Here is a 17,736-nt window from a genome sequence, read left to right as displayed (position 1 = left end):
TTCCCCCAAAAGACTAACTGTGATGTTCTTGCTTTCATGGACATGCACTTGAGTCATTATGCTGCCCCTTTGTTATAGTGTGTGATCATGTGTGTAGGATGTACTCCAGAAAGCTATGTACCAGCTGAATTCCGAATACGGGAGAATAATTTCGTTGCAGAAGTTTAAAAGGCATTGCTTAGTATTTGCTCCCTTATGTTTCATGTGGCAATGTAAGTCATATAATAAATCTTGATGTGACAGTCATGATTTGTGAAAATCAACAATTAGGAATTCACAGGCAAAATGCACTGTATGTTTTGGTCCATAGGTTAGTAGAACAGCATCTCTGAATGCTGCTACTGCAGGCAGAGGAGCTTTTGGAGGGTAATCCTCTATCAGTGGGTGTCATGAACATCGTATGGCAGTAGAGACACATACAAGCAGCATGGTTAGAAAGTTCTGAATAAAATAGTCTTGGGACTATGGATTATGCAGCTGAGTACAAGCTAGAAAGCTGAACGGAGGATAGAGAAGTAGATGAATGCTTTTGTTAGGGCATGAGGTGCATGGAGGAGATCGGGATCAGATTATTTTATGCTAAAATGAGGCATATATTGCACTATTTGTACGTGTATGGGCATTAGGAATGTATCTGTGGGCATAACATCATACTTCAGACTACACTTTCTTGGTTTTTATGACCATCAGAATCCCTGTAAGCCTGTAATTTAGTTACCTATCTCAAATTATCAGAAAGAATATAGAACAGTGTGGATAAAACAAAGAGTACAAACCATTGTCCTGCCCCCTCAAAATTCCTTCTGAGCTTCAGGGTGAATTCCAGTTAATAAAAAAAAGGCACTCCCTTTTGGCTGGAAAAGAGAAATTTTAACAGGAGTGACTCTGTGTGTGTGTGTGTGTGTGTGAGCAGTCAGTGATGCTGTTCAGTGATGTGGGTACATGTGTACACAGACACATAGATACCCATGCACACACAGAGACTCACCTGTACATTGGTTAGGCAGATACTGGAGTAATGCCTTTGAATATTTCTGTTAATTTGATGTGATAAATCAGCTGTGCTTCCTGTAGGGTAAAACACTAATTCTTAATATTCTTAAAATAATATTTGTCACTTGCACACGTAATTTGCATGTAAGTCATTTTTAAATGTAAATCTTTGCTGTATCCCTATTAGGTAGCTGAAGCATAATTCCCACTTTATACACAGTTTAAAGTCACATCCTCAGAAGTGACTTGTAAATTTGGTTTCCTGATTTAGGACCTGTCAGGCTCTGATTACTCTAACCATTCACAGCTGTGACAGAAGTCAACTGGAACAGCAAATCAGTACCTATGAGCATTAAATCAGGCTCCCCAAAAATGAACCCCTGTAGGAGAGACTGTATATTTTTCTTTGTGAAGAGGTTGTATGATATGCTATTAAATTGGCCTGGATTAGAGTGTGGCACTGTTTATTTCGTGGTTTCTTAATCCACTAGAAAAGGTACCTCACTGAAATTTTTTTCTGTTTCTTCCATGCATACCCATAATGTTCAGGCGTGTTCTTACTGTCTACAAACCATTTTAATTGCATGCAGTTTCATGATCATGTTATGGCAAGTGTGGTTGGATTTGGAGTTATAGTGTGGCTTTTCTTCCATGCTCGCATAAGAGGGAGTGCCCATGGCAACTTTGTCTGTGAATGAAGCAGAAATTTGCTAGTTAAACAGTTTTGCTTCCTATATGATTCATCAATTTTATTTTATTTTATTTTTTTTAATGTAGTAGGGTAGTTGGGTGTATGGTATGTATTGGGAATAAATAAATTTTATACTAGTGATATTATACATCAGCACACAAAATGTTACTTCTTTGTCTGCTTCCTTGGATTAAAGTAAAATCTGGACCAAACTACAAATAACAGTAAAGTAACTGTGATAGTCTATCTTTTTTTTAAGAGTCAGTTAATTCAGATCTTCATGTTAATATCATGGTTCTCTTTAGTATTCATAAAGAAGAAAAGTGTATGTAGTTTCAACAGACTTTTTTCGGCATTGCAAAAATCTGCTTGTCACCTCATCCGAGAAACTTTTTAAAATACACACGGAAAATATTTTTATTGTTCATTTTTTGAGCTAATAGATTTTTATGCCTGAGCTGGTAAATTTTCCAGCAACCATCACCATCTGACATTGTGTTACTGTTTCCAGTTCGTACTGACTTGCTGGCTGTGGTGCAGTCTTCCTGCATTACCTACTTACTGTGTCTTTGTAGTGAATTTTGTAACTTCAGTTAATCAGGTGAATCACAGTGCTTAGTATATTTCTGTCTTTGATAAGCTTTTGTCATTCCTATTTTATAATTCAGTCCTTAGCAGCCTTCCTTTAACTGCAAGGTTCACTTCATTCAGCCAAAGAAAATGAGACAAGGAGAGGTAGAGGAACCTTTCATAATTGAAAGTTTTATAAATAGGTTGTATATAGACAAGTATGTATATTTAAAGAGCTCGGCCAAATGATGACTTTGACAAAGATTTAACAAACCAGGAGTGTGAAGTGTTCTGTAGGCTAACAGTTTTAATGGGTTTATCTTAGACAGTTCTTCAGTTGTGAAAGTGTCAGTTAATAATTTACCCATCCCAAGAGGCAGTGGAAGCAATCACACTCTGCAGAGAGGTACTCCTGGGCCTGTCGCGGTGCTGCAGCTCATCTTGACTATAGAAATGCGCCATTGGATGCGACATCAGCACTGTGTCTGCACTTTGACAAATGAAGTCTTGTAAGAGCTAAATAAGGCATGGGAAGTTTTGGAACGAGCAAATAGCTCTTCAGCTGATTTCTGCAGTAATGGATTACTGTAAATGTCCATCTGCTGCACATCAGAGGGAACACAGGTTACGATGAAAGGATTTGGGGCTTTTTGGTACTGTGTTTTGGGATGGTTTTTTGGTGGTTTATTTTTTGTTGTTGTCAAAAAAACCCCTGAAACATAGAAAATGTTTCTAAAATCCAGAGGTACAGTTAGCAATGTTTGCATGGTATTTGGAAAGTAAATGTTCTGCTCTGATGATGCATTGCAAGAGCTGGTGTTTTCTACCAGAAATGTGAATGTTTAACATAAAAAAGCCCTGAAATATAGTACTTTTACCATCACCCTTTACCAGGCAATTTGTTCAGATGCAATTGTTAACATGAAATCGCAGTAGATTAAGCACTATTTATGTGAATTTTATTCCAGCATTTATTCATTGAATTATACTGTACTACCAGGATGGTAAGTTTTGTAATTTGTTTTCTACTATATGAAGAATGTTTCTCCACAAATATTCACTTCTGCATGCATATTTTTTTATTAGACATTATGCCATTCTAAAGATTTACAGTTATTTAATAATGATTTATTATAGTAATTTATTCTGCCAGCTGTGGCACATTTTTACTGGAATTTGTAAATCAAATGTATATTGAAATTCACTAGAAACATGCATTTCAGATTCTAATGAAATGTACTCCAAAATTGTTTTTAGAAGTGGGCAGCTATATGAATGAACTGTAACTTTCAGTTTCTAGTGTTATATATAAGCTTTTCCTCCACCTGCTTTATTTACTTGCCAGTCTTGGATGTTTCACTTACTACAGGATTAGTGAATCTTGATGCTCCTGTGTGAAACAAACAGCAACAAAACTGTAGAGCCATTGACTTTGTCCTCCAAGGCATCAGTATCAAATCATGCACTTGACCTGCAGTGATCAAGTCACGTTAAGCATTAGGAAGACAACCTGACAGCAATTTCAGTGTGCTTCTAATTGCTGTCTCTGTGTTGTGATAGAAAGTGCATGTCTTGAATTTAGTGAGTCATAAGAGACACTGAGTGAAATAAGTATTTGAGGTGATAGAAAAATGTGTGTATGTTGGGGGGCAGGAGGAAAGGCAGGGAGAAACCAACAGTATTTTTACAATATTTTGTAAAACTTTTACAATATTTTTTTCAATTGTGTTTTTTTCATTTGCAGCTGAACTACAAACTCTGCATTTAGTTCATTTTAAAGCTCTGGTGAAACATCATGCCAGTAACTCTCTTTTCAATGCTATTCTTGGCTCTTTGAAAATCTGGCATAAGCTATGGGTGTGAAGTACTCTCTAAAATTCCAGCTCTGTGTATCAGTTTCCCAATAGTAAAAATCAAAATGAGATACTTCCTTTCTTCTATCTTTTGTCTCTCTTGATTATTCAGGCTATAAACCTTTCTGGACAGGAACTCTCTCTTCCTTTTGTTTGTACAGCACCCAGCACAGCTGGAGGAGGGAGATGGGCTGAGCTTGGTTTTAAGTCTCCTAGACTTTGTTTTAATACAAATGGGATGCAGCTAACAGCAATGAAGCTGTCTCTCAGTTCTTGTGTAAATAATCCTGAGATAACTTGTCTTTAAGTGAAAATTCAAAATATCTCGGCTTCTTAGAGAGGTTTATTTTGTGGGTTTGGTTCTGATCTCAAAACCAAAGCATCTGTTGCTTCATACCTTGTGAAAATCAGCTGCTGTGCATGTGTACACAAGTATAGGATCCCAACTTGCCAGATAAGCAGCAATGCTTTACTGTTTATCAAAGATCAGAATATACTTCAAATGAATTCAACATAATATGTTAGGATACTGAAAGATTGCTTTTTTAATTTTTGTGAATATGATCTCTTCATGACAACAAGTAAAATTGTCATGACAGGATTCAAAAGAGAGAAAGGATGGGAAGTATAATATTTCTAAATGAGTATCTAGGGATTTTAATTACTCTCTCTGAAATCATGAATGTGTTAGAAAAACAGATAAATGAAAAGTCAATTTAAGTACATTCACCTACAAAACTTACAGTATAAAACATAATGGTAAGTCATTGATTGAGAAAAGTGCAGAAATTTATTCCTATTTCCTGTATAGGGATGGGATGGTTTTTATAGTGTGATTGCAGCAGCGTTCACAGCAATATAGAAGCTGAGAGTTCAAGGTTCATTTCTTAAACAATTTTTTAAAAGATTAATTTTTTCTTAAGAACTCTACATTATTTGACAGGAAACAGCTAATGTTTTGTTTGATGCTTTCTAGGTGTTCTTTTCACCTCAACTACCTCTGTACAGTTAGCTCTTCTGTTAAGTCAAGTGTATGACACTATATATTCTTCCATGTGTTTACATTGATGCTTATCCTGTATTCCTTTTGAAAAGTGGCCTGTAAATCAAATAAACCTTCTTGTGCCCTGATTTTGCTTGGCTTGGCTGGTTTTTAGTTTTTCTCAATTCTTCCTGTATTAATCTTGTATGTGAGGAGGGAGTAAGAATATAGGAAAAGTTTTCATTGTTAAAATTTCTACATTGCTTTACTCTTTTAGTCTCTTTGATTTAAAACTCACTGAGATTTTTCTTCTTTAGGAGGCTTAATCCTAGAGGATCAGTCCTCTAGCAAAAGAGAAAAAAAGGGGATTTTTTGTATTTTTAAGTCAGAATTTCTCCCTCCATCCAAATGTGCTCCTAAGACAAATTTTGTCTTTTAAGCAAAATAGGACATCCCTTCCTTTCTTGCAGTTTTACTTAAGGTGCTAATTTTTTTGCTTCTAAGACACCTTCAGAGTGACAAGAGAATATTATATTTTCAGGAGGTTAAAAATCTTTATAGATACTCACCATGTTTTGCTTTGGCTTGCTATTTTAACATCAGAGTGGACCGCTTTTGTGCTATTTTAAACTTGTTGAGCTGCGTATCACCTTTTAAGAAATATTTACTCAGTAGGTCATCAGGAGACAAAATTTTAAAGCTTTTTGTTTAGCAGCTTTGGACAACAGGGGCATAGACCGCTGACATTCTCCCAGGTTATTTCCCGCCTACAAAAATCATTCATTTTCCTGAAGTGGAACTAGGTTTTTTTTATGATTGACTTTTAACACTTTCACAGGTATCCTGGAAGTGAGTTGGATGAACAAGAATTGATAGTTATCATACTAGAATTATCCTGCGCTGTAATGGCTGTCTCTGTAGTTCTGTCTTTAGCATACAACCAGCTGGTTAAACCTAAACTAATACTTGTAATGGGTTACTCTTTTTGCTGCTCAGTTTTGTTAATCTCAATGGAAACTGAAACAGTGAGACTGATGTTGGGGAAGGGAGGGAGAAAGGGTCTAAGTGCTAGCATCCTAAGGGAGCTTGATGGGTATCATTGATGCTCAGCCATACTGTCGCATTTCCCTGCCCTGGGTCTTCCTCCTCCTTCAGAGCATGTGCATGAATGAGGATGAATGCTATTTGAGGGAGAGCTTTCTTCACCTCCCATCAGCCAACATGGGGAGAAATCAGTTGATGTTAGTGTCCTTTCTTCACATTTTCCAAGTGACCATCTTGTTTTGGGGACTATCACTCCTTGCTGTGTTTGAACCTTGCCTATGTTTCCAAGACGTATTTGTCATAAAGAAGAAAAAGCTCTCTTGCAAAATTGGCAAGTTTTTTAAGGGACATTTATGTACCCCACAGGAACTTGCAAGCCCAGTTTTCAGATTAAAAGTAGTAAGAAAAGTAATTTAATGTTAGGTGGTAAAGTGTTTATGTCCAATAGCTGAAGCTTCTGTTTGGTATACAGTACAAGAGGCTGAAACATCTACATTCCAGGGATAAAAAGGAATAACGGGCATAGCCTTTTAGTTTAGGACACACTAGTACAGAGTGGAAGAGCTTAAAATTCAGGCTGAAGTAACTTGGAAGTATCTGCCTTTCCTTGTCTGGTTTCAGAGAGGCCTAAGAGGAATGTGCTGCAGAGGATGCAAGGTATTTTAGTAAGGGGGAGGACATGTTAATTCTTCTCCATTGTACATGTAATAAAGTTGTGAACAGTATTGAAGGTGTAGCACAGGGCTTTCTTGCAAAGTGGTAGTTAAAACTGTCTTCATGCCTTTTAGATGCACGCCAAAGGGCAGCCCTACATACGAGGGCTTAAGCAACAACACTGTTATCTGGAACACCCTCCACTCCCCCTTTCTCCCATCCTTGAACACCCCCCCGACCCCACCCCCAAATCCTTGGTCTTTCCATAACGGAGAGACTTGTAGATGCTTCTTTGGTGCCAGCCTTGTAAGTCTGTTGCAATTACTGTAAAAACAAAACCCAGTTTAGTCTTTAAATATCACTTTTCAGGTCCCTGTGGGTCAACTCATCCCAAGTAAGGCCATATGTGAAAGCCAAGGCAGGGACTGTCCATTGTGATTTTCCTTTAGAGCATATTTGCCCCTTTTTCCCCAACACTCCCCTTCTCTCTTCAGTTGTGTGAATGGAGAAAACCCGAAAGCTTCAATTTCAGGTCTGGCTCCTAAAGAAAACCAGTGTGGTTCATTTGTGGGTTGGGAATAGGGGTTTGAATTGGCATAGACTTGTGGGTGCTTTGGGGCTGGAGCACACACAGCTGTGGGTTCCAGATGCTTGCTATCCTGTATTAATGTGGCTTGTCTGTGAAACCATGGCATCCGCAATACTACACAAAAGTCCACGCCTGTGGTGGTTTGGGAACTACTCCCAGCGAGAGAAATTTCAGTTTTTAAAGTGAGTTAGAACAAATTTACAGACATCCAGCTCAGAAAGGCTTAGATAACATGAAGTTCTGCTTATGACTTTCATTTTAACAGAGATTCAGACAGTATTATACATGAAAATTTCAGACTCTTCATAAACAGCATTTTGGTGTTTTGAAGATGAACCAAGGAAGTAACAAGCTTATTTGCCCCGTAATGTCTTAATATTACAGGAGCTCAACATGTTTATATCTCCTACATTGCTGGCATAACCAGTATGCAAATATCATAGAAATGTGCTTTCAGTGTTTATATGCAGTTAGTGTCTCTTCGTCTACTGTGGTAGCAACACAAAGAAGATCTTTTCTATGGGGTGGAAAAGAGAAGTATACACCCTGATTTTCTTCCAAATGTGCTGAATGTTCTCAGATGTGTTTGTCTTTTAAGAACTGCATGTTTTCCACAATTTTTGAAAAGCAGGCCAACTCATAATTTTTTTCCTGAAAGTGTGAATGAATTACTAATATTAAGAATATTTTTTCATTTTATGCTGAAGTCATTTGTTAAAAAATTCACCCAAACTATTGTCTTGTATATTAAATTTAACAGACTAGGAAGTATTTTTAGATTGCTTTTTATTGTAAGCTCTGTCCCTGCAATCTTGTGATTTAATAAAGAAATGTCTTTGTATAGTATCTTTCACACAAACTTTATCTCCAAAACACTGTGCAGAGTTAATAAAATTAAAAAGTTTTTTTTCCTTTTTACTAGAAGTTAAGAGACATAGACATGAGAACAGAGACATATTGTTTCCAGATGAAGGCTGAAAATAGATGGAGAATGAGGAAGAGAAATGCAGCAGGGTGGTTCCAGATGGCAGGCATTGCAGAGGAGAAGGTTCTTGCAGCCATGTTGGCCAGAGTGTACAAAAGGACAAAAAGGGAGTCTGATGCCAAGCAGACGAAGCTGAAATATAGAGTAATGAAAGTAATATTATAGGAAATTTAGAAAAGATTTTTTAAATGAGTAATTGTCCTTTTTTTTAACTGAGTGGAGAGGTGGATTTGTTTGTGTGCAATGAGGATATTTCAGGTGAAAAGATGTTATAAAAATTGAATTTTACTGATGCTCTGTACTCAGCAGGTGAGCAGGTATCTTTTTTTTTTTTGGTATGTTTTCAAACAAAATAGTAGCTTGTAAGTATTTAAAAGTTTATTGAGTCTTATTGCACTTCTGAGTATCTTATAAATTATTTAATTGTCTGATGGATATGTGGCTACCTAACTATAGGGCATGAAATATGCACTGTTCCTCTAATACACTGGAGGGAGACCTGTTTATAAAGTATTTAGTATTGGTTTTATAATGCACTGTTGTCAACAGGAGACCACGAAGCTCAAAGATCAATCTCATTTTGGCCCACAGTATTAATGCTGCTTTATGAAACTCTGTGACAGGTCACTTAGACAACAGCTCTTAATGAAAGGACTTTGTGCCAGTGTGTGGTCGTATGACTGTCTGTTAGTGAGGCATACTTTAGTCGCTGCCAAGGCTGCAGATGAATCTCTTTGTCCAAGTCCCTGAGGTGACTTTGTGGCTGCTGCTACTGCTGGCCAGGTGATGGAGCTCATCATTTCCCCGGTCCTCCAGAGAGAAGTGAGACAGAGACTGCTGAGTTCTTGCTAATGCAGCTTTTCCTAATTGTCCAGAGAGCTGGTAGGACAACTGGGCAGTTCAGGCAATTCTGTGTACTGTGAATGAGTCAGTAATTAGAAAAACATAGCTGCTCTTAATTCAGTCTTGCATTTGTGCATGAAGTGTCTTTTCAGCCATCTAAAATTCAGCTGTTCCATAAACCACCAGGATATTTAGGTCAGTTTAGTTATTTAATTATGACAGACTTATGTTTTAGACACCAAATAATTGTTAATAGGAAGTGGCACAATAGATTATATTATCGAATAATTAGATCATAAGCTTAGCCTACACTTAAACCCTTCAGGCTGTTGTGGGATCCAAAGACCTTGCTTGGTAGGGAGACAGTTTACTAAAAGAATGAGAATAATGAAATTAACTACCAGAGGATTAATTGCTCGGTAAAGGTCTTGTACTAAACTAGTGTCCAGCAGACAATTTCCACAGTTTTAGGATGTTTTTCAGAAAAGAACAACAAAACTTGCTGAGTTTAATAGTATATTAGAAATATAAACCTTGCTTAACCCCAGATAATCAATAGCTGAAAGATGCTGTAATACAGTAGTACACCTGTATAATAGTATAGTGATAATCTGCAGATGTAAACACGTGTAAATGTGGGGTTTTTTAGATCAAAGTGTTTGAATTCTGTCTGACTTACACAAATTGGGTTATTGCATTGTTATTTTAACAGTTGCTGTGAGATTGCTACTATTTCTGTTGAATCCTGAACATATGTCTCAGCATATACAACTGATTTTGAAATATTTTATTTTAAAAGTGAAATACATTTATTTTTGTGTTATGCATCTTCCTATATTATATGGCATGTCAGGTGCCCTCTGTCCTTTTTAATTCCTTGTAAATCAAAGCAGAATGTCTGAATCCCACTATTATTTCAGTGGTGGGCCATACAGACACTTCATTAGATGCACAGTTTAAATCAAAGTCTCTTGGAGCTTGTTTTGTCTACTGTGCTTTGAATCAGATTCTCATACCTTAACATGGTTATCTTTTACCCTTTGGTATAAACAATTAAGTAATAAATAAATAGTTTTGTGTCAAAAAAAGACACTGACACAATGACACAAACACAGATGTGAAATGAAGACTGGATGTGAAACTGTGCCACATGTGCAGAATGAGCTGCCCTGATTACCTTTCTGCAAATTAAGGGGTTTGCACCAAATTTTTGCTAGGCATGTAAAATTCTTGTGAGAGCATAAACTTTTTTAATTTAGTGTATTATCCACATATATGTAGTGGTTATTACCAGTTAAATGCCAAGGTGTAGAATACCTTTTAAACAGCAAGTAATTACTTAGAAAATTTAATGGGCATAATCAACAAACTGCTATTACTTGGCATTAGGTTGTGTTTTTACAAGGTTTTTATCAAGTTAGCTGTTTTTATAACCTTCTGCATCCTCCATTTCACCTGCATTTTGTCTTATATATATGTGTGTATCCACTCTAATCATGATTCTGTGATTCTCTCTGCTTCATTTTTGTACTCCTCTGTTGTTGAGCAGGCAAATTAGTATATTTGACCTATCTCCCTTAAAAAGTAGGTCGACAAACATAGATGTGATTTCCCCTGTAAAAAGGAATTTCAGGTGACCTGAACTCCCAGTATTGGTTTGTTTAAATAACAAACAAAAAAACACAACAAAAGCAAAACAAGAAAAGAGTGTATATTATTCATCACCTACAACTGACAAGAACTTTCCTCTAGTTTGTGTAATATCCTCCATGTTCATGTTCATCCCCCAAACCTGCAAGTGGGCATCTCTGCCAACATTCACACTGTGATCATGTTAAATACTGAAGGACAGCATATATGGATGCCGTTGTCTTGTCTGTGTGCTTACTTTTTGTGCTTTGACTATTCTTCTGTTTCTCTAACTTGTTAAAACATGGTGGCTGAGTGACCAAAATCCTGATGAACTCTGTCTGATGAGGTTTTTATCTGCAGGCAATAGATCGCAGTTTTCACCTTACTTTTTGCTAGTGTTGTGTCACAGCAGTCTTTGTAAGGGTTTTGTGGTATCGGGTGCTGATACATAGTTTGGCAAAGTTGTGATTAGGATCACTTGCAGTGTGACAGCTTGCTAGGAACTGAAGCTTTCATAACAGGAATGTACACTTTCAGACTCATAATCAAAAGTTTTCTTTGAGGACAAAAGTCCTGTCACGTCACCTAATGTGCAATGGGAAAGAAATTAAATATTTGTCTAAAAAAGGATAAATAACCAACTCAGAGTAGGCTAGGGTTTGAAAATACAATTTTTAATTATAAGTGAAAACTTTACTGATGTTGAAAAGTTCTGCCATGCTTCAGTTGTCTGAAGATCTGGATACTGAGCACTTTTGACCTGAAAATTCTTAAATTTAAAAAAAAAAAAAAAAAAAAAAAGAGATGTAAAATATAGATGTGGACACTTCCAGAATCTGTGTGAATTAGGCATACACATCAAAGTGAAAAACAGATTCCTAAATGCACAATACCGTTGATAAGATAGAGAAGAAGGATTCAGCAAGGACATTTCGAACACAGGGGGCTAAAAAGTATTCAGTCTCATTGTTGCATGATGACATAATCAGTCCTATGCATTTTGGTTATAAGTCAGAAGTTACCTATTAAAACTCACACAAAAATGTTTTACAAAGTAAGGATGACAGGTTTCAGAGAAAATAGAGTGTTGCCAATTTTTTTTCTTTAGGATATGGAAATTTGGGTGGATTATCTGTTCAGAGGAGGTTTCCTTTATTAATCACCCCCTGCCCCCTTTTTTCATTTTAGACATCTGTTAACATTTCATAGAGTCTAACAGATGTTGCAGAGCAAGTCCCTTACATAATTCTTAGGGAGAAGGGGACGAGAAAGAACGACATTTCCACAGTAGAATCACCACCTCTCTGAATATGACCATCAAGATGGCTTTGCATAATTTTCAAGTATGAGATTATATTCCTGGTAGGACACAATTCACAACTCTGTTGTTATCCATGGATAAAGTGTAAGCATGGTCGTTGCAGTACCTGCTCACACATTATTGTAACGCCAAATAGAAGAATTCTCTCTTACTTGGTGAAATATATACTTTGGAGGCAGGATTGAATACTCAGTTACAAAATGTCTTTAAAACAACTCAATTATATAAGCTTGGTTGTTTCAGCACAAGCAAGGGCTGATTGTCATGCGATGTGGAGGACCATTTTCATTATTTTGGCAAAAACAGGGACAGTTTTGTCCTGACGAGCTATTAGATGAATACCAGAATGTGTCACATGAAAACCCACTGATCTTTAACCCAGCTATCTACTTAACCAAGCCTAGAAATGAATAGTGAATAAGGGAAGAGCAAAGGCCAGTTTACTGTCATTACAAATTACAGAAACTGTTAATATCAGTAGCAAAGTGAACTCTGGGAGTTACAGGTACTGTAAGTCAGTCGAGGGTACAGAGATTTAGGAAAACTATGTATACAGATATGAGATCACCAACTGTGTATGCCGTGTGTATATATCATTACTATTGAAAATTGGAACATCTGCATAAAAAGACATAAATATTTTCTGAATCTTTTCCCAGTACCTTTAATGAGTCCTGGGAATGAACACCAAATGTAAGGAATGCTCCTTTAGAATAATCGATTGATTATCATTATTATCATTAAATAGAAATGTAAATACTAAATCAACAGAAATAATAAATCTATGCTCACTGTTTTATCTTTTTTTTTTTCCCCAGGAGTAGTCTTGGGGACACTGCTGCATGTACAGTTAATATAAACATTTATACTGAACTCCTAGATGTTTGAAAAACAAATACTGTAAAGATCAGTAACATTTTAAAATGATCAGTTATGGGAATTAATGCTTACAGAAAAACACCATTCTTTCTTGCCCTGCTAGTAGAATTGCATTGTCTCCCTACAGTCTTGTTAGCTCATACTAACTGAAATGCAAATTCTTTCCAACTAATTGGACCTCGTTGAACGTACATGTACAGTACATAGTTATATGCATGTAGATTTTTTTTAGTAAATTCCTCTGTAATTATTTTCTTGATTAATATCTAAAGCAGAGACGTGGAACAAAAATCTCTTTAAAGAGTTTACATATTATTGAACATTAAAAAGATAGTAACTGTTGCATGTTTTAACAGCTTAATTAATAATACAGAATAATTGGAACAAAAAGAAGAAAATATTTTTTCAATGTTTAGTCATTTTGAGCTATTTGCATTAACCCTTTGACTGAACTAATTAACACTTAAATGATCAGAATAATGGAATTTAGAAGAAATAAGATAGGTTTACATTATAAAGCACATTCTGCTGGGTAGATTTTCTTATTGGCATCACCTGGGCTTTCTGTAATCACCTTTCCTATCCTTTCTTGCCATATGGTGCATTTCTGTATCGGTAGTTTTAAGAGGAGAGATGAAATCAACAATGTTATATTTTTAAAAGATTATCAAAGCCACACATGTAATGCAATTGTCGTTGATAGTAAGTAATAAGTATTAGTTAAAATGAAAAGAAAAAAAAATCTAACCTCACGTACAGTTCACAAAGCACGTAAAATTCTCAAAAACACAAGTAGACAACTGCAACTGCACTGTGTTTTAAGTTCCATTAGAACCTGGATTCTGTAGCCACCTCTTCTATTCAGCACCCGGGTATTCCCAGGAGCTGAAAATGTAAAATAATTTCACAGATCCTTTTATCTTTCAGCACAAATGCCATTGGATAGCAGTAAAATACTTGCAGAACATATTCCTGATTAAAAATCTATTGAAAATGAGATTTTTTTAATGCTTTTAAAAGGATTTGCTTTAAATGCTGTTAGAGCCCTTACCTTGTCTATACTGTTTCTGATTCTCATATGAGTTAGCCAAAGGGGAGAGAAAAAATACTGTTCTACTCAGTTTGTGCCAAACTTGTATACTAACAAGTAGTTCCTGTGCTTCCCACAGATGATTCGAAGAATATTTCTGCCTCCAAAGGAATTATAGCAATAAGCAGAGAGCAATAGTTTACAAAGGGAAGTACTGGGTTCTAAGCCTGGATTCTGATCATTACAATTTTTGCTAAATTTCTTGTCAATTTTGTTTCTTTTTTGTTTCTTTTTTTTTTCCCCATATTGCTGTACAGTTAGAGGAGGCTTAATCTGCTACTGTAGGAGGTGTACTTCTGTTGTATTTTTCCTGCAATTATTACTTGTATCTCCTTAGTAACTACTACCTTTCATATCCCTGTTTGAAATTCAGTAAGTATTTGTTTTCTTGGTTTTATATGCTGGCATTATTGTGCCAAACAAGATGCTATGTAGGCGCTGTAAATTTAAGGACGACCCGAGCTGGGCTGGAACTGGCAGACTAAATTTTGTTTCTTTTCTGTCATGTTACTTAGTGAGGGGGAAATATTTCTTTCTTTAAAATGTTCTGAAGCTGTGATGTAGAAGTCACGCATTTGACAATTAAATGATAGTCTTCCTTTGATACAGTGATCTGAATGTGCTTAGATTTCATGTAAGGTTGTAGCATTCTGGCCAAGATTTCTGCTTGGGAAGACCAGATTTGGATGTATTAGCTAGTCAGCCTAATAACCCTGTACAGACTGTATTGATTTTCTAGGAGAGAGTTTATGAACTAAATAAACTTGGAGTTGGTGTCTTAATAAACTGCTTCTCTCAGTCTGTCACATTTAGTTACTGAGCTCTGCAGTTTAGGGGAAAAAAAGGCTAATTCTGTTACAGATTGTTCACAGCAGGGTCTCCAAATTAGCCCTTTGTTTTGTAATGCCACCTTGCTTGGGCTCGCTTTGAGCACATTTCTCAGTTTTACCCTAATGAGTTGCAACACTGATAATGTGGCTGATGATCTTTCATTGATTTCACTATCACTTGCTTGTCTGGTAATTGATCCGTTGCTGAGCCTCTAGTTAATTATATCGGCTTTGACATGGCCCGGTCCACCGGGAATTTCAAGTCTTGCAGAATAACAGTTTTAATAAAAGAGTCTATTACTGCAGGTGCTTGCTGCTGCATGCCAGTTGATTGTGTGTGTGTGTGTGTGTGCATGCGCGTGCGTGCGTGTGTGCATGCATGTGTGTGCGCGGGTGTTTTTTTATTCTCTGGGAGAAGAGAGGACTGCAGGACAGGAGAAAGAACGGGGGGGGGGGGGTAAGAGGTGGAGATAAAGACAGCGAGCGAGAGCACGCAAGAGATGCAGAAAGGAGAAGAGAGGAGGAAGCTTGCTATTGACAGTGTCCTTAAGCCTCCCACAAATAACAGCCATTAGTGGGAAGGTCAGGAGCTGAGCATGCAGCTTGACTGAGGCACTGAGTGCCACTTCAGAAATGAAGAGGCTGGCAAATTTTAGAGGGAGTTTGAGGGGCTAATAGCTAGCTGTAAAGGTACAGCCACTGTTGGCACAATTGACTCCTAAGTGTCATTCTCCCCTCCCCAGTAGAGAATATTTTTATTGACCACAGGTGGACTTAATATATTTTAAGGCAACAGTTCTTGGGGTTCTTGCTTGTTTCTTCTTGGATATTGAATTTGCTGCTTTTGAGACTTTTTTTTGTACTTAATGGTGCTGAACTGGAGGAAAGTTTAACAGAAAAGCTTTCAAGAGATGTAGGGTCTAGAGGGGAAGGCACATTTGTGTCAACATAGTGTACATCTTCTCATCTTTTCTCATTGCACACTAATGACACGGAGCTGCCACTGAAGCTCTCTTCTGTTTCTTTTGTTGTTTCAGAGAGTGAGGTTTATTGTTATTCCTGAGTTAAGAAAAAAGCAGTGAGTGGTACATTTGTCCTCCTAAATTTGTAGATTTTATTAGAAGATGAATGTTCCTTATGTTGGAAAGGATAGTTTGTTTTTTTGTTGTTTTTTTTTTTTTTTTAATACTCTGGCCAGTTTTTTATGAGATTGCATGAATTTTGTTTTACATTTATGAAGTTTGTTTGCAGTTATGATTTGTTGTCTGTATGTAAAGGATTAAGTGGGTAAGAGAATTTTTCAAATAAGATTCACTTAAAAAACCCATAGTAATTAAAACCAGTATTGTAGTAGTATTATTTATCCTGATATATAGTACTGTACCTTAAGTATAGAAGAAGGATTTTACAGGCAAAATATTGTTTCTTTTGCGTTACTTTTTAACTGTGTGGGACTGGCTTCTTTTCTGCTGTGATTCATTTCTTTGTTCTTTACGATTTGAAAGGTGTATTGTATCTGCTTCAACCAGCTACTTAAAAAAACAAAACAAAACAAAAAACTACTTTTGATCTTTTGGGGGAGGGGAAGAAAGGGCTAGCTTTTTCATTTTTCTGTCCTTTCTTGCTCACGATGCTGCTTAAGACACTTAGCAGTGGGCAAGGGAAGAGAAGGGTGTGAGAGATGAAATGTGCATGTGACTTTCTGGTTTTATTTCAAAAGGAGTTGGATCATGTCTTTTTTCCCCTCTTTGGTAAGAGTTTTATTTGGGATAGGAACTGACTATCCCACAATTCTTGTCTGACTAATATTTAGAAAATAACCAGGCCAACTTTTATATTTTACTTCTAAGTGAATATTGACTGTATTTAAGAGTAATTGCTTGCTTGCTTGCTTTTTCCTTTCCCTTTTTTTTTTTTTAAGGTTTGCTAATCCTGTGTGGTAGGCAAGTGTCAGATATTACATGCTGTACTTGACAGCATTGTTGAGGAAAAACAGAGAAAGACAGGGAAAGGGCCACAGCCTTTTCTTTCTCCCAATTCACTCTGATCATTGTGCTACTTAGAGAGAATGTGCGTGTGTGTGTGTATCTGTGTATCTGTAGACTGAAGGGTTAGTGCAGGATGTCATTTGGTGCCTGACAGTGGAGCAGTGCAGTTGACTCTTTGCTCTGCTATCCAATGACATCCAGTGGCTGAGAGTTTGAAGCTGATGGTTGGGTCTCCTTAGTGCTGCATGCACACCTGACAGGCAGCTGTTAAACTGAGCAAAGGCGAGCTTGGGGAGTCACAATCTATGCATAAATGATAGGGGTATCTGTGCTGAAGGTGCGAAAGAAGCTCTGACCCTCTCCCCTGAATCCCCCCTTCCCAAATGAAACGCACAGTGCAGCTAGCTTCTTAACTACACTACACTCCTGCTACTGGCTGCCAAGAGGCTCAAAAAATCCACCTTCACTTTTCAGTCAGAAGAGGCAGAAGTGGATGTGAGAGACAGACACACACAGAGACACAGAGAGCGAAAGAGGGCAAGAGACTTGACTTTAAGAGACTCCTGCACTGACAACTCCATGCAGTTCGGAACAAGAACGGCAGCGACCGACTCTGGTTTCATGGGGACATGGCAGAACACTGACACTAACCTCTTATTCAGAATGTCCCAACAGGTATGTTACTTTTGTTTATTTTAAAACGTGGCATTTTTGTGCTCTTTTTTTTTTTTCTCCTCCTTTTTCTCTTTCTTTCCACGTTTCATTTTTGTTTCATTCATCACTACATAGTTA

At 37.0% G+C, this 17,736-nt stretch overlaps 1 protein-coding gene across 8 annotated transcripts in view; it reads left to right on the top strand.

Moving 5' to 3' along the window:
- Window positions 1-17,736, top strand: part of BNC2 (basonuclin zinc finger protein 2) — a 350,887-nt gene that overhangs the window by 74,883 nt on the left and 258,268 nt on the right. For 7 of the 8 annotated variants that reach the window (XM_072858929.1, XM_072858923.1, XM_072858925.1 and 4 more), the window contains exons 1-2: window positions 17,099-17,281; window positions 17,419-17,619. In XM_072858929.1, coding sequence (XP_072715030.1) covers window positions 17,258-17,281; window positions 17,419-17,619 — 225 coding nt within the window. In that variant the 5' untranslated portion in view covers window positions 17,099-17,257. Of the gene's footprint in view, window positions 1-17,098; window positions 17,282-17,418; window positions 17,620-17,736 lie in introns of those variants that run through there. The other variant, XM_072858922.1, reaches the window with a different exon arrangement.

This window comes from Ciconia boyciana, chromosome 4 (genome assembly GCF_034638445.1).
Source record: "Ciconia boyciana chromosome 4, ASM3463844v1, whole genome shotgun sequence".
Classification (NCBI taxonomy): domain Eukaryota; kingdom Metazoa; phylum Chordata; class Aves; order Ciconiiformes; family Ciconiidae; genus Ciconia; species Ciconia boyciana.
Note: the sequence above shows the minus strand (reverse complement) of the source record. Positions and strands in the feature narration are given on the sequence as shown.